The sequence below is a fragment of the Phaseolus vulgaris genome, chromosome 2 (assembly GCF_000499845.2).
Source record: "Phaseolus vulgaris cultivar G19833 chromosome 2, P. vulgaris v2.0, whole genome shotgun sequence".
Lineage (NCBI taxonomy): Eukaryota > Viridiplantae > Streptophyta > Magnoliopsida > Fabales > Fabaceae > Phaseolus > Phaseolus vulgaris.
The window spans coordinates 40,277,199-40,300,654 of NC_023758.2; the positions used below are offsets into that span (position 1 = coordinate 40,277,199).

A 23,456-nucleotide genomic window follows, 5' to 3' on the forward strand; every position below is an offset into this window, starting at 1 on the left:
CCTTATACATGATTAAAGTTGTATAACTGGAAATATTGTCTTTATATACAACTATCATTTAAAAAAAAAACCATGTTTAAGTTTAATTGAGTTGTTTTTGTTATTAAGTATTTAATTCAACAACATTACAACAAGAAAAAAAAGAGAAAAAAAGAAAAAAGAGGTTATTTAGCATAGGTGAATATAACTATAGGAATTGATTTAATTAAGAGAGATTTTTTTAACCTTCATTAAGTTCCAAAGGTTATTTTAAATCTTCATCAAATAAATAACGTAGGTTTCAAAGGTTTATTTTAAAACTTCTGCAAAATAATAGAGGTTTTTTTAACAGTTAAATTTCAAATGTTTATTTTAAAACCTCAGCAAAATTACAGAGAACCTTCGTTCAATTCTAAAGGTTTATTCTAAAACCTTAGCAAAATCACGGAGGTTTGTTTAATCTAAAACCTCAGCAAAATATATGAGATTTTTTTAATCTTTGTTAAATTTCAAAGATTTATCGTAGAACCTCAATAAAACACTTTAGATTTTTCAAACTTCAAAAAATAAATACAATTAAATCTATTTATAAATAAATAATTAAAAATTATATAGTTTTAATATATTTTATAACTAAATTCTCTAAAATTTTCAAAGTTGTAACTTTACATTAGAAATAAATTTTCTAAAGTTTCAAAAATTTATTTTAAAAACTCAGCAAAATAACCTTAGATAATAAGTATTTCAACAAGTAATATTCCATAAGAAGTATTTCAAAAGTATTTGCATATTTATTATAATTGATGGTAGTTGATTCACTACAAGAAAACCACTAAATAGAAACCAATTTTAGATACTAAAAATAATTAGTTGCTATAGTGATTAAATTAGAGATCATTTCAGAGACTAAAAAAATTATTGGTTTCTAAATTAATTTCTATTATTGATAAATAGTTTCTAAATTAATATCTAATTAGCTACCAAGATTTTAACTACCAACTATTTAAATTCTAAATTTGATAGAAAAACCTTGATAGCTAATTAGATACCAATTTAAAAACTATTTATCAATAATAGAAAGTAATTTAGAAACCAATAATTTTGTTAGTCTCTAAAATGGTTTCTAATTTAGTCACTATAATAAATATATCATTCCAAATATTTAGCAAATATATTTTGTATTTATCAAAATCAGTATGTTGCACAAGTAGTGCACTAGTTAAGATGCAAAAAGGGACCAAAATTAAGACGCTGGTTTGTCCTATATGAACACTGGTTTGTCCCATATGAACACAGTTGAAGGAAGGAAAGAAGCTATAACGATGGCAACCAAGTGGGGAATTGTACATAGAGAGCTAGGTCTAGCTGGCAACATTAAATATCAGACTGAGAACTAGTTAAGTACAGAAAGATAATTATAATTAAGAAATTTGTTTTTACATGTCACAGGTTGAATAAAATGATCATGGCTAACACCACCACCTGTACTAGATTTTATTGTAAAATATATGGACACAAACTATAATCAATCCAAAAGCATCCAATAGTTGAGTTCTACTTCTAGACATTGGTACGTAACACGTGGAGTAAGCATATAGGGCCAAATCAAAGCTCTTTAAATCAATTCACCAATCACAGTATTTCCTTACAATAATGCAACTGCAATATATAGTTGAGAATGGAATCTGTGCCCACTCCTCATTCCACCACATTTTCCTCTCAACCAGGAGTGAAGGACTGTCATCATTGACCTAAAAAGCAAAAAGGACTAACGTAACAGAGAGAGAGAGAGAAATCAAGCAAGACTTCTCTGCTGCTACCTACTAATCACTTTATTAATAACCATGTTTGGTAACCAGATGAGAAATATTTTGTCCACATTCAGGAAAAGACTCAATAATACATGGAGACTTCAATTTTTATGCACAGTGACGTCTTCGTTTTCTTTATTTATTGTCTGCAAGATACATGATTGGTCCCTACAATGGAAAAGGGAGTGTGATAATTATTATAGTATGTGTTCATTTTTTTTTTCTTTTCATTCGACTGGTCAGTTAAAGATTGAGAAATTTTTTCTAAATATGACAGCAAGAGCCGCCTAGAAACAAAGTTACAAAGATGGAAAGACCTCAAAAAGTTTTCCGTTAAAAAATGGAAGGTGTTCACTTCAATTTTTGCTTCTCGTGAAAGAAACAATATAACTAATAATTAGATCTTTGAAACAGATTAGAAAAATATGAAACTTATAAGAGTAAGGAAAAGGAAATCTATTGCTGTCTTTCGTTCTTGTTTTGCTTTCTTAGATACTTTAATGGTGGTGGTACGAGAGCTATAGCCACCATGGAAGGAAATTAATGAGTCTTCAAAGGGGTGATGTGAGGGCTTGGACAATTGAGAACCACTAGTCTATTTCACAAGGCACGTGTTTTTTTTTACCAAAAGAATCAGTGTTCCTCCAATTACTTAGCTATCGATATCTTTTTCAAAATTATTGTATAAGAAAAGTCCAGGGTAAATTAAGAAGAGTGAAGAACAAGGGTTTGTTTTGTCTGTAGTCCTGGCTAGGTTTTCTTTTCAATCGTACATACTACATACCTAAGGCTTATCTACTTTTTGTTTCCGACCTTTTACTGTTACCCCTAGTTGTCAACAGAAAAATGGAGACCAAAACCAAGACCCTATGTGGTCCTTACCAATTTCTCTCATATCCTATTTACCCTTCTGGTTTTTACTATTTATATCAAATATTTATGGTCAAGTCTTCCATATGTAACTCCTGAGTCTTTTTTTCTCACAACCTTCTTCTGGATCTCTGAGGAATTTATGGACGCAAGCAGGTCTGAGGGAAAGAGGGTCTTGAGGTACAACGAGGAGGAGGAGGAGGATGAAGAAGAAGAAGAAGAGGAAGAGGTTGAGACGGGTTTTGGAGAAGAAGGAAGGAGGAATAAGAGAGTAATGACAGATCTCTATGGAAAGAAAGGGTCCAAAGCTGGAGGCTCAATGCCACCTTCTTGTCAGGTAGATAACTGTGATGCTGATCTAAGTGAAGCTAAGCAGTATCACAGAAGGCACAAGGTTTGCGAGTACCATGCCAAGGTTCATTCCGTACTCATGGCAGGGCTGCAACAAAGGTTTTGCCAACAATGTAGCAGGTTGTGAAACCCTAATCTCTTTAAAGAAAAACGAATTTTGTGAATCTGATTATGCTTATATTTATTGTCTGCATATCTTTTATTGAAGGTTAATCTTTGCTGTGACCTGCCTGAGGGAAAAAGGTTTGATTAGAACTTTGTTAGTTTATATGTATTTCTTTTTTAGCAGCTTTTTTAGCAGCCCTAGTTAGTCTGAGGAAGGGAGAAAACCTTCAATTTGAATTGGAAGGGAAATCAAACATGTGCTTCGGCTTTGTGTTGTGTCTTTCGCCAAGCCTCACCCTCTGCTTCTTTTGTCTTCCTTCAATTATTTAGAAAATTTGGATGTAATAAACTGTTCCTTTCTATTGCTTTGTTTTCAAGAAAGATTTAGCAACTCCAAAAATAGGAAAACTTGGCCATAGAGATTCTCCACATTACCCTGATTATAGAGTGTAAAATTTTATAACATTAGAGAAAGTTAAAAACCAAAGACGGAATTACTGTGCTCAAAGGAGTCAATCCTACAACTATAACATTTTTCACTGGGAATAACAGTTGATAAGCTATTTTTAGAATTGGAGTCACCGTTTTGACTAAAAGGTTGACAATCTTGATGCATGATCTAGATGTTTGGGGGTGTTTGATCTTTTCTGCATGGTGTAATTAAAGTAAATCAACTGAAAAACATATATGGCCCTAGATTGCAGAAAATATTTCAACGTCAAGAAAGTTTTCCATGTCAACTAAGTTTTCTTCAAAATTCTGTTTTTCAGATTCCATGAGCTGTCTGAATTTGATGAATCAAAAAGGAGTTGTAGAACACGATTGGTTGGCCATAATGAGAGGCGTCGCAAAAATGCAGTTGATTGTCGTGGAGAATAATTTCTTCTATGTAACCATGAACATTAATAAACCTTGAGGCAAGCATGTGATTGAAATAAAGTTTCCCATGGAGATCTTGAAACTCAAATCACTGTTGCTCTCTATCTTCTGTCAATATTTTCGTATGCTACGATTGTTGTTATAAGTTACAACTATGGATGATTTCCACTTCAAATTTTACTATATTTTGGCTTGAGAAAGATGGAATAAAGGTGTACCTGTATGGATATTGGGGACTGAGTAATGTTGATCCACGTCGATACAAGGTGTCTTCTTCACTCTTGGTTGTCCTATTCTTCAAGTCTTCTTTCTCTTCGCGTGCTTCGGTCGGCCGGCGGGGGTACCTGCGATTGCACTCCGACGCTCAAGTCAGCGATGGTGCTCAAGTGTGAATTCTCTGATAGTATGGAAAACGTACCTTTTCCCCCTTTTCAGAAGTCCCTTTAGTAGGTTGACCTGGGCCTTGGCCATGTGGGCCAATCAGTTGATGGTTAGAGACATGCTTAGTGGTCTTTGGGTCGTGCCTGGTGGTTTCCTGAAAACCAGGGGAGTGGTCTAGAGAACGTGTTTTTACTTCGTCAATGGTTGTCATAACTGCTCTTTTCTACACGTGTAACCACGTTCTGGATTAAATTAGATTTAATCGACATAATTTAGATTCCATTCGGTCGTCCGGCTAGAGGTCATGGAAGGACGAAGAGTCGTATAAGACGCAGAGTTTTGTGATGATTTTACCATGAGTATACTGCGGTCGTCCGGTGCCGACCGGTACAAAAGGGATTTTAGTTGAGTTCCATGTGTTTGGTTTACAAATAATAATTGGGGAAATGAGGAATTTTAGAGAGGGGAGGAAAATTCTTGCTATATTTCACTGAAAAAAATATACCTTTTCTTTAACAAATTTATCGTACACCTCTTATTTATTTTTCTTTTCTTATTACTCATATACTACATCAATCTATCATTTTTTTTTTCTTTTTGTTATTTTTTTTCTAAGTGTACTTGAAGTACAGATGAATATTTTGTATATGTATAATATTTTTTTAAAAATATCTTTGGAGATTGGTTTTTAAAGGTCTACAATCATTTTAGAATCATAATTAACGCAAATATTATTTATAGTTTTGAATTATAAACGATGATATATATATATATATATATATATATATATATATATATATATATATATATATATATATATATATATATATGATTTCTTTTCAAATAAAATAATAGTTAATAGGTTAATCTCATTTTTAAAATTCTCATCGTATTTTTTATAGACTTGTTTAGAGTGGTTTCTATTCACGTCATATAATTCTCATTTTCCACTAGTAATAACACTACTGTCAAACATAGAAAAGAAAGAAGAACATAAACGATAAAAGGCATTGTTAGGTTTATGTCAATTAATACTTTTTTTCCCATTCTTTTAACTTCTTGTAAGACTTTTTTATTAGAGTAAAAGTTGTAAAATGATAAATAATATAACATAATGAGATTAAAAAATAAATTAAAATTTCATATCTTAAATAGTTATAAATTTTGAATTCAATATATTTCCATATCCTGTTTTACGATAATCAATATATTAATCATACTTGTCTGTTTTATTAAAATGACGGGTATTAATACATATAAATTGCATTTTTTCTAGTCTCAAAATTGTCCAAGTTCTTGGTTTATATTTGGAGACTAGCGAATAATTTGAATCTGTCTTTAAAGTTACAATTCCTACCCTCTCAAGAAATGTTTACTCTTTTCTATATTTGATTATTACAACAAATATGCTAGGAAAAACAAATATATTATAATATAAGAATAGAGTTTAGGTACCAACAACCTATTAGAAACTGAAAAACCTATTGGTTAACCAACAAGTTGTGTCATATTTTTGTGTACCATAGTTGCCATGCCCCTCCTATAATGTCCTTGCATACCATATAAAATACACACTATATATACTGTAACAAATGTTAATTAACTCTGCTTCACCAAAACCCACCAGATTTTACATGTAAATTGGCCCTAACCACCAATACCAGGCACATGTGAGACCTTGTTACCCTATCAAAGTGACTTCACTACTAGACAAAATCAAAGTGACTTCACTCACATCAAAAGTCTATATATGTATCCAAATTCCACAAAGATAATGTCACCTCCTCTTAGTACTATGTTGATGGAGAGATGAAAGATTGAGATATGTTACTTACTGCACACAAACATAACTTCACCTCCACAAAAAGCAAAATAGGAAAAGGTTGAATCGAGGTGCCAAAGCCAAGACCAACACTGATACCAAAATATGTAATAACATTCTGTTTGTGAAAAGATTTTCCTGATTAAGCTATCATCTTTTAGATAATAAAATATGTTGACTGGGGCTTAGCAAATATAACTGAAGTAACATTCATTCATGCATAGCAAAATTTTCAAAATCACTGAATCCTTGTGTTGTGCTCCATGCAATGAATCCTCCACTGATCCCACCTTTACACTTCCAAGTTTTGAAGAGCTCTCCACCCCATGCATACTCACTCCACAACAGCTCCATCTCATTAAATAAATCCTCTATTTTCCCAAAAAAGTTATTCTTTATGCCAGGACATAGGCAGACATATAGTTTCCCAACTTGTCCAACAAATGCTACTATTACCCTCCTCACTTTTTACAAAAATCTTCTTTCTATGTAAATTATAGTTACTGTTGCAAAATCTGATAATCTGTTGCAAAATAATATTTAATAATATTAATAATAATATTTAATAATAATAATAATATTTAATAATACTTATAATATTTAATAGTAATAATATTTAATAATATTAATGATATTAAATATATGAATAATGTTATTAATTTTTATTTTATTAATTATATTAATATTAATAATAATACTAATAAGTATAATAATAATCATAACATGACAACACTTAGCTAGGGTAATGGTTAAAACTGAATCCCACATGTTACAGTTTAGTTCTAACTTTAATTATAATTGTCATTACATATATAATAATTGTTCTAACTTTAATTATAATTGTCATTACATATATAATAATTATCAATAATAATCATAAAATTATTTATAAATGCTAATTAAAAAAAAATTCAAATAATAATTAAAATTTTAAAAATAAAGTATATTAAATTACTTATGGACATATTTTTTTATTTTTTCTTTCTAGTGACATATTTTTAAGTTTCTTTAAGAAAATCAAGTACATATTTTTTTTTGATGAAAATTCCCTTCTTGGAGTAAACAACTTATATTCTAAGAAAGTATTTTTTATTTCAAATTGGGTTTGCCAATTTTTCCTTTAAAAACAATTTCCCTATTTAATCATCTTCTCCAATAATCATATCAACCACAAAGAACAATAGTATAACAAGTTTACTTGTAACAAATGGCTTTATGAATAAAATATTATTTCCTTGAATTTTCTTGTATCCTAAGGAAATCATTTATTTTGTAAATCTCTCAAACCATGCTCAAATCTTGGAAGGCTCTCCATGTAAATCACTTATTTTAAAGCTCCATCAAGAAATATATTTTTTACACTCAACTGGAGTAACTTTCAATCAAAATAAACTACCAGAGCAAGAACAAATTGAAATATATTCATCATAAAATGTTTTATCATAGTCAATTCAATAAGTTTGCACCATCTGTGTTATATTTCCCTATAAATATCTATTTACACTATGTGATCTTTTTGTCTTAGTTTCTCAATAATTTTTCATGTTGAGTTTCTTTCTAATGCCTTTGTTTCCTCTCTCATAACTTGAGATGTTCACTTTTAATGACTTATATTAAAGTATGAATTTTTGTTGTATTAATAAAAACAATAAACTTTGATGTTTATTAGAAATGTTTTTAATGCAAACATATTGAGAAATAACATATTTAAAATAATATTTTTTCTCTTTCTCAATAAAATAGGTATATTATCAAACACAACTAATATCCTCACTATTATTTTCAGGAATCTTCATATTTGATTCAAAAAATGCTTTTTAAACCCTAAACCCTAAACCCTAAACCCTAAACCAAAAAATACATATTCAAGAGCTGTAGGATCTTATTTATTATGATTAAGATTATGCGAGTGACGAAAAATAACACATCTAAACACTAGGAGAGGAAAGGGAAGAGGGAATAAAAGACAGTAAAAAATTGATATGATTAATGTCATTTAAGACACAAGTGTGTTTACCCATTGGTGATGTATGAGGTAGCTAACACAACTTTTCCCCAATAGGTTTTGGGAACAAATATCTGGAAAAGGGGGATTGTAGTTATTTTTAGAAAATGATGATTCTTTCTTTCTGGAAATTTATTTTGTTGTGGAGCGTTTAAAATTTAAAGTAGTTAGTAGCTAAAACCTTAATAGTTAGTATTAGATATCAATTTAGAAACTACTTTATAAATTTTTATTAATAATATAAACTACTTTAAATACAAATAATTTTTTAATTTATTAAATAATATCTAACTTAGTGAATATAATATAAACTACTTTAAATACAAATAATTTTTTAATTTATTAAATAATATCTAACTTAGTGAATATAATGATTAATTATTTTTTGTATCTAAATTAATTTATATTTAATTATTTTTTATCGTGTAAAAAAAAGAATAAAAGATACAAAGGAAAAGTCACTTCCTTTTGTAAAAACTAAGAGTGATAACGCAAGTTAGTCCACTCCGTATTGACCTATCTCGTATTGGCCCCCAAAATACGGATCAGGTTGGCCTGCATCACATAATAAAATTAAAATTTTATTAAAAATATTAATGCACTTGTAATATATATATATATATATATATATATATATAACACTCATTATCTTGTTTGTAGACATAGTAGTAATGTTGGGTGACTATTCAATTTGCATCACTAGGGATCACTTTTTACCTCTTTTAATTAACTTTTAACTTGTTTTCATTTTAATAATTTCTCCAATGACTTTACATTCTCTTAATACTTCTACCACACTATAAACTGAAAAGGTGTTTGGGTGACAACAATGGCAGGACTTAGGAGAGTACATTGGGTGATTGGAAACATGAAATTAATGAGAACCACAAATTGAAGGAGGCAATTTTACATTTTTTTTATTAGGGTGTTTCTTCCTGCACCTCATAAAATTTCTTCCTATACTTTATCAATTTTGAAATTTAATTTCCATACCATAAAAGTCAATTCCGAAAATGAAAATTTAGAAGAGAAAAAAAAATTTGAAATAACTTTTTCGGAACAACTATTTTAACTTTCAGAATTCGATTTCTAAAATTGATGGAGTGTAAAAAAAAAAATTGAAAAAATACAATTTTTATTATTATACGGACTAGCGGGCTGACTATCTCGTCTTGTACCTAACCCACTTAGATTGTGGGTTATGCGAAATAAATACAAGTAGATCAATGAACCTCACCCCAAATTTTTTATAACATGCTATAGGCGAATCGCATGAACTACCCATATTAAAAAAGAAAAAAAAAAACCATGATGATACTCATTAAATAACCTTAGGACACTTTATAACTACCACAATCCTAAACTACGTCACAAACCTCCACTTCCTCAAAATTTGGTACAAATATTTGATTGTCTTCAAAAGTTACTTAGAAACCACTCCTTTCCAACTTTGGTCAAAGAGGCTCCACTTCCCTATACTTTTCTTGAGAAAAAGTTTATACTTCCCCTTTTAACTCTATTTGGTGCATCTTCTCAATCCCGTTTAAATAGAAAGTCCAAAATCCTACTCTTTCTCCTTTTCCAATTTATATTAATATAAAAATATTTAGAATTTGTATTTCCTTCTAGTATCTATTTGATTCTCAATTATTTTGTCTAATTAAAGATGGAGAGTGTGCTTATGATGATATGATCTGCATTAATTATATCCTCCTATGCCTTATACCCATCATCTTTACCAGACAAGGTAGCCTAAATAATAATTGCAACCATTTTCTAAGTTCAAGGGAAAAGCTACTCCTAATGTTTTCTTATTTCAACATTTTTAACTCAACCCTACTTCGTTTAATTTATTTATTTAATACTGTAAGTTTTCAGAAAACTAGTCTTTAAGACATAAAATCAAACACATGGGCAGCAGCACGCTTGGAAATGTCTTAAACCTAAAACAGTCATGTGAAGACAAATTTGTGAAGATTATTTCCTTTCGAGTTCTTCGTTTGAGACGAAAGGGTGAAAATGAAGCATGGCTTTGATGACAAACTCAATAAATCGTGCTTGCTTATGTTAGTATAAAAAATTAAGTTTCAAATCTATTTTAGGTAGATTTACCTCCAAATGACTTGTACTGGTGACACATTAAGAAAGTACAATTCTAAGAAATCGACTATATTATATACAAAATCGTAATATAATTCATTATATAATATTATACAATAAAATAATAACATAATAATAAAAATTAAAAATAATAATAGTAATAAAATAATAATAATAATCATAAAATAAAATAAAATAATTAAGAAAAATAGTAATAATATTATTATTAAAATTATTAAATAATAAATAATAATAAAAAAATTATAATTTATTATTCAATTAAAATTAATTTATAAAAATAAATATAATTTACTTATTTTATAAATATATCATTATAATTTTTTAAGCATTATATAAATCAAATTGAAACATTCTTTTCATTTTTTTGTGTGCACTTTCCATTCTTTTCTTTAGATTCTAAACAACCTCAATATTTCCTTTTGTTTTCTTTCTCTCCTTTTTCACTTCTTCAAATTCACTTCTAAGATGAGCAAAATAAACTCATTATTCAAAATAGTCTATTATAGAATAACCACGATAAGTAACATGAATGATGTTTGAAAAAAAATTTCTTTTAGCTATTTTGAATTACTATATAATAAAAAATAGTATTAATCAGTATAAATGTCTAATAGATGGTGAATGGAAGATTATATTTGTGAGTTTGAATGTTTATAATATATTGTTTGCAACTAAAGATTTTGGTCTTTGAAATAATATGAACGAGTCAAATTATGTAATAGAAATATAAATATTATGAAAAAATAAGAAGGATGTTAGGTTTGTTCCATAAAATATATATTAATAAAGTATAAGAAATGTTTAAGATAAAAAACTATTCAATATCGACAGTTCCAATTTGGGAAGGAGACAAGTTTAGTCTTGTTCATAAGAATTATTTGGAATGAAAACAAATGTAAGCAATTATGTATACATTTGTTCTTTAGCCTATTATGTATACTTAGATCTATACTCAATTAGACATAGGTTATGCAACTATAATGCTAAAAAGAATACTAGAATAGAACATTGAAAAATTGTAAAAGAAATTCTAAAATACTTATCACATGATTACACGTAGGAGATTTGGTCACTCTTGGTTATATATTTCATTTAGCTCGAGGAACAATATTATAAAAAAGTACAAAGCAATAAATTCTTGTTGCATCTACATGCTAACTCAATTTGTAACATTTTTAAGACTATAATTTAGACTAATTAGTTATAAAACTTTATTTCAAGATTCAAAATTGTTATTTTTTTTTATCAACAATAAAAAATCAATAAATGAGAACCATTTCAGGGGTGGTCCACCCCTTTTACAAACACACATACAATTTAACTCCTAACTCGACATCCAAAACCGCCGGTCAAAAGACCAACCAAACCAAGTGCTAACTAGCTTTACCGAATCAGTCGTATACAGGCCAAAGGATCCAGAACCCAACAGGGATAGGAAAAATAAACTTCGCGGGACTTTGCAGCAATCCAAGACCACACCTTTACTTGTGCTGAGGCAAAAACTTCTAACACATCTGCCACTCCTCCATTAAAGACGACCGAGTTCCTATGCTTCCAAATTTCACTCACAATTCCAACCCAAATTGCCCCCCAAACATCATAAACCGAAACAGATGCATGACTCAAGATTCAAAATTGTTAATAGTATTGATAAGTCATTGAAAATATATTATGATAAGTCTTCAACAATGTTTTTTTTTCTTTCTAATAAAGATATATAAATACTCTAAAAGTAGTAAACATATGTAATTGAACACTTTGTTATAAAAGGAAGAAGTTAAGAAACAAAGTAATAAGATTTGCGTAGGTATTGGAAGTGATCAATTAGTTTCTATATCTTTACAAGAATACGACCAAAAATTGAATCAAATATTTTCTTTATACATGAATTAGATATTTTTAAGCTTTGATTCATATATTCAAACAATACAAGAATATAAAATGAAATTAAGAACAATATAAGTAGCTTAGCCAAAATGATGAGATCCAAGAGCAAGTATAATTCAAACATGTACCCAAAGAAGAAAAATATGTAGAAGAAAAGAGATAGGGAACACATAACTTGAGATTACTTCAAGATAAGTGAGATGGAGAATCACCACTTAAACTCATAATTATATAAGACTAAAAAAAAGAGAATCACTTTTTCAAAAGACTAAACTAAATGTTTAAGAATTCTTATTCAATCTAAAGTATCTTATAAAGATGCAAGGTGGCTATAGCCTAAGAGCATGCCAAAATTCAAATGAAATTTAGGAGATAAATTGAAAATTCAAATTAAATTTAAGAGATAAATTGAAAATTCAAATTCAAATGGGATCTAGAATACTCTCTCTATTTGGCCGAGATTTCAATGACATGTATTATGCTTACTCCATGTTTTCCATGTCTTGCTTTGGATAAGCCTTTGTCCTTGCTTTGGCCGAGAATCCTTTAGCTTCTTGGCCTTTGATCAATTTGTTAATTGAAACTCAATTTCAAATCCGACAATAATTACAAATTTAAAGATAATACAATTTATAATTGCAATTAAAAGAAAATACAATCAAATGAAAATAAATTCTAATACACAATTTACAAGCAAATTATTTTATTCTCTAATAACACATAATAATGTTGATAAAGATCATTATCAACCATGCACTACAAAGAATATCAATAGACCATATTAGTCTAAATCTTATGACAAATAATCCTTTAATAAAAAATTACCTCTCAAACACATTTATTAAGCATGTTTAAAATATAGATGTTATTGTTAGAAATGAGAGTTGAGTATTATGTTTATTTTGTATTAGATGATTTATACTTTGAGTTCATTTATGATATGTCCGTGTTATCTATGTTTGCATCCATATCTGTATTACTTATACAAACGTGGATGTCTCTTAAAATAAGTTTTAACTGAGAGATGTACAATTGTGATTTATTATGAAATTATATACTAAAGTCTTGAATCCTTAATTATGAAATTATGATATACTAAGTGTGGAATGTAGCGGCTTAGTCCTTAGTTTCTATTATTCTATCATGTTTTTGTGTTATTATTTTCAGCTTAGTCCTTGGTTTTTGTTATTCTATCATGTTTTTGTGTTATTATTTTCATATACAAATAAACAACTTTGTATTTTACACAATGGATATTGATCTTATATTTATTTTCTTTATTATTAATATGATATCAAAGTTATTTATAGTCTATCATAACAAAAGTTTGTTGAACTTATCACGTCATTAACTGTCAGACCACCATAAATATATAGTCTCATACACGAGTTGGAGGGTCTCGACATGAGGGAGTGTGTTGGAAATCTCATATCAACTAGATATAAGAACATTATATAGTATATAAGTAGACGCAAACTTCATCTTGTAAGTTGATTTTATAAGGTTAAATGATACTTAAAAATTTACTTCTCAATATGTTATCTGAGGATAGGATTAGGGTTTAATTGTTTGGTAGACCCCCACTTTTCACCGTATTTTACAGTCATCGCTCCACCGCCTCCTTGCTACCGGAGCTGCCACCGTTGGAACCTCAACCATTGCATATTATGTTAGTTTAATTTATTTACTTAATTATTCGTAACATGTAAAATGTATTAAAGTGAACCAGTTTTTAAGATAACTTGATCGAAGTGGCAGTTTTGAGGGATTTATATCTAGAACAGTAAAACAAAATTTCCTTCTTTAATTTATTTATCAAGAAAGAGAGTGTAGAAAGAAAGGTCAAGGAAGTGAAATCTTAATTCCTTTCTCTCAAGAAATTCAAAAGAACACTCAGGAAAAGTCTCGCTACGGATAAGTGCATATGTCCTGTTCATCTATTATTTATGAGAATATTAGTTTCAATATCCAGTTTACGTTTTCTATTTTATGTCATTCTTAAAAATAAATTTGCTTACATTATTATGAGATACGTATCTTGTTAGATGTGAAATTAACCAATGTTTTCTATATCTATCAATTATTATTTACTGTTAGATGAGTTCTGGAAGTTATGGGGGAATGTGTGTAGGAATTTACTTGTGTGTTTGCGAAAGAAGGGCTCTTTGTTAGGGTTTAGGCCTATGCTTGTGAGATAGTGATTTAATTCTGGTTCTGCTCCAAATTGTAGTGTAAATTACCCTATTTGTGCAGGAAATCCCTGGAGTCTAACAAAATCGAGCAAAATAACTCAAATATTATTGTGACACATTAAAAATGATCATTTTTATTTTGAATTTCTTCCCCTTTGTTGCCATCAACAAGACAAGAATCAGATAAATATTCAATACCAGTTCTGCTCATGCTCAACATTTATTACTTCCTCATGTTTTTAGGGAAGTTCTATGAAATGAGAAACGAATTGTTTTTCTTCCTCACTGTTTGGTATAATTACAAGCTTTCTTTTACATGTGATAGGCTTAAACACAACCCCCTATGTGATTCTCCAGACAGGCTTCTATGATTGAATTAGTTTTCTTAAAAAAAAAAAATCTAATATTTTAAATGATGTGGGAATTTCTTATTTGCTTTGTCCAGGGAAATCTTTCTCAACAAAATCATCAGGGTATGGGTTAAATAATATTCCTAAATCTTTGCCGTTTAACTATGTCAAATCTTCCTTTTTCCTTTCCAACAACAGCCATTCTTCCAGTGTGGTTTCTGTTATGAACTGTAAAATAACTCAACTAACTTTTATATCTTGATGAGAAGAGAAAAATTCAGCCCAAAAACTTCTACTTATGTACAAGTGGACCAGTCTTGTGGCTTAATTACCATATTAACAATTTTATTTTACTTAATGCATTACCATCTCTTATAAGAATTGATGTTCATAATGACTTTCACTCTATCGATAACAATCTAATCAGACTTTACTCACTTACTAGCATTGTACCTTGTTCAAATTTATAAGTAACCCTTCCCAAACCCAACTGAAAACAACAAAATGTTAGATCTTTTGTACCAATCCAAAATACTAATCCATCAAATGAGTGTGTCATAACAGCATTAAGTCTTTTATTCTACTCAATGTAGGATTGCTAACTTATGCTAAACGTATGAACTCATGTTGTGAAGAGGTCATAAAACTGATAAAAGGTGGCCCCAGCTAGCACTTGGCAGTTTAATGGTGCAAAAAGGTGGGCTTTTCTGCCTTGGCCATACCATACACTTCCAAAACTGTTCAACTTCAAAGGCCATTAACAATATAATTTTATGCCAGTGATAGGAAATGTTCTATCTAAAAAATTGGAGGGTATAAATCAAGGCCCTTGGTTCCAAGTTCGTTAACCAAGCTCTCTAATAAAAAAATTAAATAAGCAGCTTCAAATGCAATGCTGAATGATGTCCTAGTAAAAGAAAAAAATTGAAAATTAGAAACTCTTCCCCACAAAAATGCATTCTGTTAAAAGCATTATCTTCTCCAAATCTTAGCTAGGGTGAGAAATAGCTTTATGAAAGTTACCTGAGCTTTGTCGTATGATCAGCAATTTGGTAGACTGCACAAATATAATGCAATAATAATCACCATTTGATGCGTATCAGAAAAGAAGTCATCATATAACAATTGAAAGAAACCAACCTTAGTCACGCTTTATGCCTAACATTTTCAATGCTAACTCCCACGCAACAATTGTTGCAGCATTAGCAGGAAATGCTCGACTTATAGTAGGACCCAAACCTGCATAGCACCCCTTCAATCCAGCCCTTTGGTAGATCTACAAATAAAACCACTTTTGGTACATTTTTTTTCTTAATATATAAATGGTTGGCAATTAAAGAAACAATGTAGAAAGATTTAGAGAGCTTACTGAACTCAAGACCCGAAAAGGATTTCTTGCACAGTTTTTGTCAGGGTTTGTCTGAATTAAAGTCTTTGCCACGTCAAGAGGCAAAACCGTCAACCAAAACTGGTATAACAATCAACAAAAATCACGAAAAGTAATAAAAGAAGCTTCAGTATGGTTAATATACAATAGCATAGTAGTTGTCAACTACATCATAAAAAAAACATGTTTAGTTATCAACATGCTTACAGCAACACCACCAAGACCACCACTGGCAATCCCAACTCCAATATCAGCCAGGTTGCTGTAATTGGATGAAGAAACTTTGATGTTTGAATGCATTTGATAACGCACATATTCGTAAACACCGAAAAAGACACCATTCCCAATAGATTCTCTAAGCAATGTTGTACAACCTCCACGAAAAATTCCTTTCACCTGAAAGGAATACCGTCAGGTATAACACATTAATCATGGTGTTGCAGAATGTTACAGAATTTCCTCACCCCTTCAGTTTCTACTGTTTTAAGAGCACAATCAAGGGGACCACTGTATCTACTGGACTTGGGAACCAAAGAATCAGTGCCTTGTATCTGCATCCTACACTGTAGAAGTTCAAATTTAAATTGGTATGGTTTAGAGACAATAAAGGTACCAATGACACTGCAGGTTCACTTTACCTTTATCAGCTCTGCTGGACCTAACACAAAACTGATGATGGCACCACTATAAGCTGCAGATGGAATTATTACTTGCGGCCGTGGTTCCCCACTTTGAACTCCCCCCTAAATTAGTTTAGGGAAACAATGTAGAAGGTATGAACCAAAGATACACTAAGAGATTCAAGATACATCACAAATGATACTCACGCAACTACTAAAAAGATTATAAACTTTATCTCATAACAAGTGTGCTGATTGATGCAATGTCAAATCAAGATAAACATCATTTAAGCCATTTTCAAGCACACCTGAAGGTACACTTTTGTCTGGGAATAAATGCCAAAAAATAGTGATCCTTCGACTGCCATCCCAACAAAAGATGATGTTGCTCCTCTATAAAGTCCTTTGATCTGTAAGAGTTAGTACAAAATTACATTTCGAAAACTCTCAAGTCAATTCCCTAGACATTGATGATTAACACTGAAAAAGAAAATAAAAAACATAACATATTGTTAGAGATATTTAAATCATTTATGGTTAATTTTTTTCCTTTGAGGTTGAGAGAGTTACCCATTGACATAATATCAGTCTGTGACTAATTTCAAGAATTCCACCATTGCCACTCCCATTCATAATTAAATTGAAATTCAACACAAAATGGGCCAATGCCTTATCTACCTATACTTAAAGCCAATAGACTCTTGGGCGATTGAGTGTCATAGATATAAAATCATTCATGAATCTCCAACAAACAAGCTATCAGCTTAAGCTTTTAGGAGAACAATTTCGGGACACACATCAACTGAATAAAGGTAATATTAGCAATAATTAATATAAGACAAAATAAAGCATATTTAATCATACTTCAACTATCACCTAAGATCTTCAGTATTATAAGACATATTTTACAAGTAAAACCCATTTCTAAAGTTTGGCTTAGGGATCATAAATACTAACTCTCTTCAATTTTGGAGGAATAATGTATCATAAATGAAAATGTCAAAAGTCACAATGAAAAAACGCAAGTTTAGCATCAGCATTTTACTATTTTATTTTATCAATCAAACTTCGAAAGGTAATATGTGGGTTCTGGGGAGAGAAAAATACTTCCATTTAGGAGGAAAAGCATCAGAACAGAAAAGGAAAATAGGATATTTGAACATGTGTGCCTTATGAGTTCTGACTTTACAGTATAAGTGAAGTTAAGCATAGCCTGATTTCTACAAATACTTAACCAAATATTACATAAATAGGTTCTAAGAAATAAATCTCCGATTCAGACATGTCATCCTTTCTTCTCTTGGAAGATAACTTTCCACACACAAATTTCAGATGGTCAAATAACTTCGTTTCTTACGGCCATGACCACAATCGCAACTGAGGTCACATCCCTACTTAAATGATGTGATGGTCTAGTAATTAGTATATTATTCAATCCAAATTACCCAAATGGAATTGAGTACTGTGCCCACTACATGCCACGTAAAGATAAACTATGCCTTACCACACTTCCAGCTTTTATATACAAGTAAGCATATCAACAAGCATTGATACAATTTAGCAGTTGTTTTGTATGCCTATGCGGAATTTGAAGTAATAACCCATTTTTTTATCCTTTGGAATTTGAGTCAATTAGCCATACTCCTTCTGTCTTCAATATCCTAGCAGTGCAATGCAATCCATTTCTGTACTGAATCATATGTGCTTCTGCATTGTGCTTTTGCAGCATCACCTGATAAATGGGGAAATAATAGTTTACAGATAGGCTACAATTTTAAAAGTAAATAACTAAAAAATAATTAAACACAGTAAAAACTGAAGTCAAGACCAAACATGCAAGGAAGAGCCTCAAATAGATATAATTACAAGTGTGACGGATAAAAACATTGTAGAAGATCATGAACCAAAAAGAATGACAAAAAAGATGGCAGATTTCTCACAGCAGCTAAAGAACCATGATCTAGGAAAATTGTTCAAAATAAAGTATGTTTGTTGTGTTCACTGATGCATAAATTTAAAATTTCAGGAAATCTCAGCATGTTCATAGTTTATTATTGACATTATCTTGTAAAGTGAATTATTTTAGTAGTCTAATGTTAAGAGACAGCAAATTTCTGTAAATATGGATTATATTGTCTAGCTTACGAATATGATATTGCTGATTGAGTTCCTATATGCATAACATTTATGCATCTAATAATTCCATGAGTTAGTATGATTCCCTGTTAAGTTGCATTGCAAGTCACATTCTATCCCTATAGTCTTGTTCCTGCTCATATACCATATATTATTTAATCACACGCCTACAGAGCAAACAAGAGAGACAAGAGAAAGTTAAGTTCGTGTGTGCCCCTCATGGGGAGCCTAACTATCATTTTCTATCACAAAAGCAAACAATTTGATAAAAGAAAGCAGAGCAACAACTTTCACATGCCAAGGAGATAGAAAAATCATTCTTTCCTTGATCACTTAAGTAATATAATTTCCTGTAAATTTCTCCATTATTTGTGACCTAGAAGTCACGGCTTGAGTAAATCTATGCAGCCGTAGCCAAGTATGGATTACAAGAGCATAAATGTATTTTACGGTGAAGAAGACATTGTAGGAGGATGTAAGGTCATGCAAGCCAAGTATACAAGGTTTAATGATACACTGGCTTAGCCCATTGAGAGAAACGAAAGAGCACCTCACTTGGGAAAATTTTAAGAAGGCTTCGGTTGCAAGATTTGGAATTACGTTGAAGCTTTTGAATTGATTCCTCTCAATTATAAAAAATTACCCAAAGAGTAATGTTTAGGGTACTCCCTTGGTGGACTTCAACCAGAGATTAGGTGCCAGATTCATATTTTTCATCTCCAATCACACATTCAAGCCAAATTCACGAGACATAGAAGTGTTGGCTGAATCACAAATAGACAGTAGACAATTTAGGGGGCAGAATTCTAATTGGCCTCAAAATGATGTAGGAAGGCTTGCAAAAAGTGTCATTTCATCAGGATGAAAGTTCAATACCAAAGGTGCTTCTTCTAAATCACATGGAGGTTGGAGCAATGGTCAGAATCAAAACAATTACAAGTCAAGTTTGGTTAACTCTTTCTGACAAGGCTGATTTTACAGTAGGTAGTAATGACGAGATCGGCAGAAAATAGAAGTGGCTACATACTGTTAATCGCGTGCATTGTTTACTTAGGTTCAGTGATATATTTTAGGAACAACTATTTTATATAAGATCCGATAGTAGGCAGTTATTAAGTTTTAAGGAGAATTTATCATGGGAAATTCGTATAGAAAAAGCCAGAAGAAAAAAAGTGAGTGGAGAAGTTGTATTTGGAAGTTCTTCAAACAAAGTTATTCTCCATAGGAGTTGTTCCATCTCTGGGACAACTTCTGTTGTAATTTCTGCTTAATTAGTGTGCCTAGATACCGAATTTCAGTGTTCCATCTTGTGTTTACGAGTGTAACAACCACCATTTTTTTTCACCATTAATATCATAATATTTATACACGCATGAATAATTTAGAAAGATTAACAATAAAGCCCGGACATGAATTTAACAAGCAATTCATGAATAGATCTGGATCATCATGTCATCCCTAAATAGCACATAAGTTACCAGTTTTACCATCCCATTCAAAAACCAGCAGTTGCCAGTTAAAAGGCCAAGAACAGAAGAGCTTGGTCATTAAGCCAGTTAAGTAATACTGACAAGCTCAACATAAACTCACATACCATACCCGCTTAAAAGTTAACAGCAGTCTCAATCAACCAATGAACAATGACATAAGTTTCAGCACGAAAAAAATGAAACCTATGGAAATTCGAGATCTAAAATTGTTTTATACTTGCTCAGAACAATGGACATTGGAAATTAGAGCACCCCATTTTAATATTGAAACTTACATAGCACATACCAAAGTACCAAACACTGTTTTCAACTGCCAAGAACAAGCATTCGGCAGAACAGCAAAAACACCAAAATAAAATACAAGTATCAAATACGGTATCAAACGGAGGCGCTAATTACAATCAAAGGGGTCAATAAAACTTGATAAAAATTGAACCTTGACGGTGTCAAAGGGGTGGCCAATGGCTACAGTGGCAACACCAGCGAGCAAGCCAGCGACATATTCCTTGTACCCTGAACGTGAAATCTCCTCCATGCCTCTCACTTGCTTGAAAATAGAAGTGGTGTTAGCAGCTACATACGAACTACGTTGGTACTGTCCGTACCAATTATCTCCGCGTGCGAATCGTTGATCACCAGAGTGCGTAACCGTTAATGCCGCGGTAGCTGGAAACACTGTGAGGTTTCCAAAGTTAGTGTCTCAAAGAAACACCGATGGTGATGCTAGCCCTCCTGTGACGAAAAAACAAACATCACTGTTGAAGGTGAGAAAGAGTATTTTAAAAAAATTAAAAAAGTTTAAAACCTCTAATACATCATTCATTTTTATTTTGAGTATTTAATAATTTATGTTAAAATTACATATGGAATAAATTAAAATAGTTTAATTTAAGTATCTTATTTATGTCAGTTTAATTATAATAAAAATTTAAACTAATTTATCTATCTATTTTTAAAATAAATTATTAGATAATGAAAATAACAATTCATTATGTATTAGAAATTTTAAGTTATTTAAGTTTTTTTTTTAAATATCATTTGTCTTATTTTCACTGCCTATTTTAATGAGAATAAAGATATGACATTTCAATTATATTACTTAAGAAGAAATTTTGTATTCTCTTATTAAAACTTTATAAATATGATAATACTATATTTTATCTAACGAAATTGTAATTCATAGTAACTATAAAACTCTTAAATATTTGAAAAGACAAGTAAAATTTCATAAACGATGTAAACAAGTGGTAAAATTTATTCAACATTTCTCTGTATAATTAAGTATAACTAAAAAATATCAATGTTGTAAGATGTTATTTCAAATACATACTTTACTTTCTATATTTAAAATACAAATTTTAAGGTTTAGTTATATAAAAGAATTGTACAAAAGTATAATCAACACTTTTTTTTCTTTTTTTATGATTGATTTAGAAGATTTAAAAAAGTTTTTTTTATATGAAAAATTAAAGATAAAATAATTTTATATTTCAAAGTAGGGGTGAAAATAGGGACTGATACACTTCATATTGGTTCGTCCTGCATTTAGCTCATCCTGCAAAAGTGACGCAGCCTGAATTTATTGGCCCGTGCCGCATAAGTGTTGATCCGGAAGTATATAGGTCAACCTGCATAAAAAACTTATATTTTTTTTATTAAAATATTTCTTTTTTATCCCGTCAAATTTCTTCCTGTACTTCATGAATTTTGGAATTTAATTTTCATAATATAAGTGAATTCTATAAATGGAAATTTATAAGAGAAAAAAAATCCAGAATAACCTTTCTGAAACAAGTATTTTACATTTCAAAATTTACTACAACTATTTTGGCTTATGGAATTCAATTTCATGAATTAATGGGGTGCAGGAAAAAAAATTGATTGGATGCTGAAAAAAAACTCTTTATTTTTTGGTGGATTAGCAGACTGGCCCGCTCATTTTGGAGTTAAAAAACTTTATACATCTTTTAAAAACACGGTGTTCTAGAAGATTTTATGAAAAAAAATTGTATTTTATAAGTCATCTTTCTAAAAAAGTAATTAAATTATCAATGATATTTATGATGGTAGTTGTGTGTTTAAATTATATTTATGTTTTAACTGATTTTTGTGAAAAATAATTAAATTATCGATGATATTTGTGTTTTAACTAATTTCGGAAAAGACTATAGTAGTAAATGTAAATAATAAATTGAATAATTTGATGTCTTTATCCATTTATACGATATATGAAATATTTGTTATATACATAAAATATAATAAGAAAGTGATAACATATATTATACAAAATACTATCATATCCAAACAATATATAAATTATCTTTTACAATTTCAATTTCAGCAATATAATTTATTTATTTCATATTATAATATTTTTAATTAATTTTGTAGTGGTTAGTAGGTATACAGTTTCATTATAATTTCATCTTAAATAATATTTACTCATTTAAATTTACAAGATTTTTTAAATCATTATTTATTGATGACCTTGTAATACTTGTATAATTTTTTTTTTATTTCTATCACATTCATTTCTTGAATAAAACAAATAATAAAAATTATAATAAAAAAATACGTATATAAGTGAGATAACATAAACAAAATATATATATAATTAAATAAAGTGTTCAACTTTAGATAAAATAAATAATATAAATAAATAAAATAGATTAATATGAAACTAGAGATAAATTTAATAATATAAATAAATCAAATAATAATAATATGTCTCGATCACACTTTAACATGTTTCATATTTCATAAACATCAATATATCATAAATCATAAATAAATTAACTTTTATAATTCAATCTAAGCATAATGTAGTACAGATACAGATACGGACATTAACACGATATGGATACGGATACGGACACGGAGATACGTATAATCTCTAAAATGTAGGATACGGGGACACGAATCTATATATTATATAATTTTGAATTATATAAATTGAAAATAAATATTTATGTGCAAAAGTATGTTTCAGATTCTTTTAGGAGCAGGAAGATATTTTTCATGACTGGTTCAAAAGAACTTGTTCCTTATTTTTATAATCATAATAAAAATT

At 29.9% G+C, this 23,456-nt stretch overlaps 2 protein-coding genes across 4 annotated transcripts; one reads left to right on the top strand and one right to left on the bottom strand.

The window, feature by feature from the left end:
- The first annotated feature begins 2,272 nt into the window (after positions 1–2,272).
- Positions 2,273–4,180, top strand: LOC137812060 (squamosa promoter-binding protein 1). 2 transcript variants are annotated; one of them, XM_068613948.1, is made up of 3 exons: positions 2,427–3,131; positions 3,220–3,254; positions 3,887–4,180. In XM_068613948.1, the coding sequence occupies exons 1-3, from the start codon at positions 2,803–2,805 to the stop codon at positions 4,030–4,032; spliced, it is 510 nt and encodes a 169-aa protein (XP_068470049.1). In that variant the 5' UTR covers positions 2,427–2,802; the 3' UTR covers positions 4,033–4,180. The 2 variants fall into 2 exon arrangements, with proteins under 2 accessions (XP_068470050.1, XP_068470049.1); XM_068613949.1 differs by lacking the exon at positions 3,220–3,254 and having other exon boundaries at positions 2,273–3,131.
- An 8,241-nt stretch (positions 4,181–12,421) lies between these two features.
- LOC137812062 (mitochondrial arginine transporter BAC1) lies at positions 12,422–21,167 on the bottom strand. 2 transcript variants are annotated; one of them, XM_068613951.1, is made up of 10 exons: positions 20,823–21,167; positions 18,403–18,492; positions 17,069–17,170; positions 16,779–16,883; positions 16,605–16,703; positions 16,348–16,536; positions 16,123–16,221; positions 15,894–16,029; positions 15,777–15,810; positions 12,422–12,770 (listed from the first exon to the last, which is right to left on the bottom strand). In XM_068613951.1, exons 1-8 carry the CDS (start codon positions 20,919–20,921, stop codon positions 15,895–15,897), a joined length of 918 nt encoding a protein of 305 aa, XP_068470052.1. In that variant the 5' UTR covers positions 20,922–21,167; the 3' UTR covers positions 12,422–12,770; positions 15,777–15,810; position 15,894. The 2 variants fall into 2 exon arrangements, with proteins under 2 accessions (XP_068470052.1, XP_068470051.1); XM_068613950.1 differs by lacking the exon at positions 12,422–12,770 and adding an exon at positions 15,268–15,660.
- Between the last annotated feature and the right edge of the window lie 2,289 nt (positions 21,168–23,456).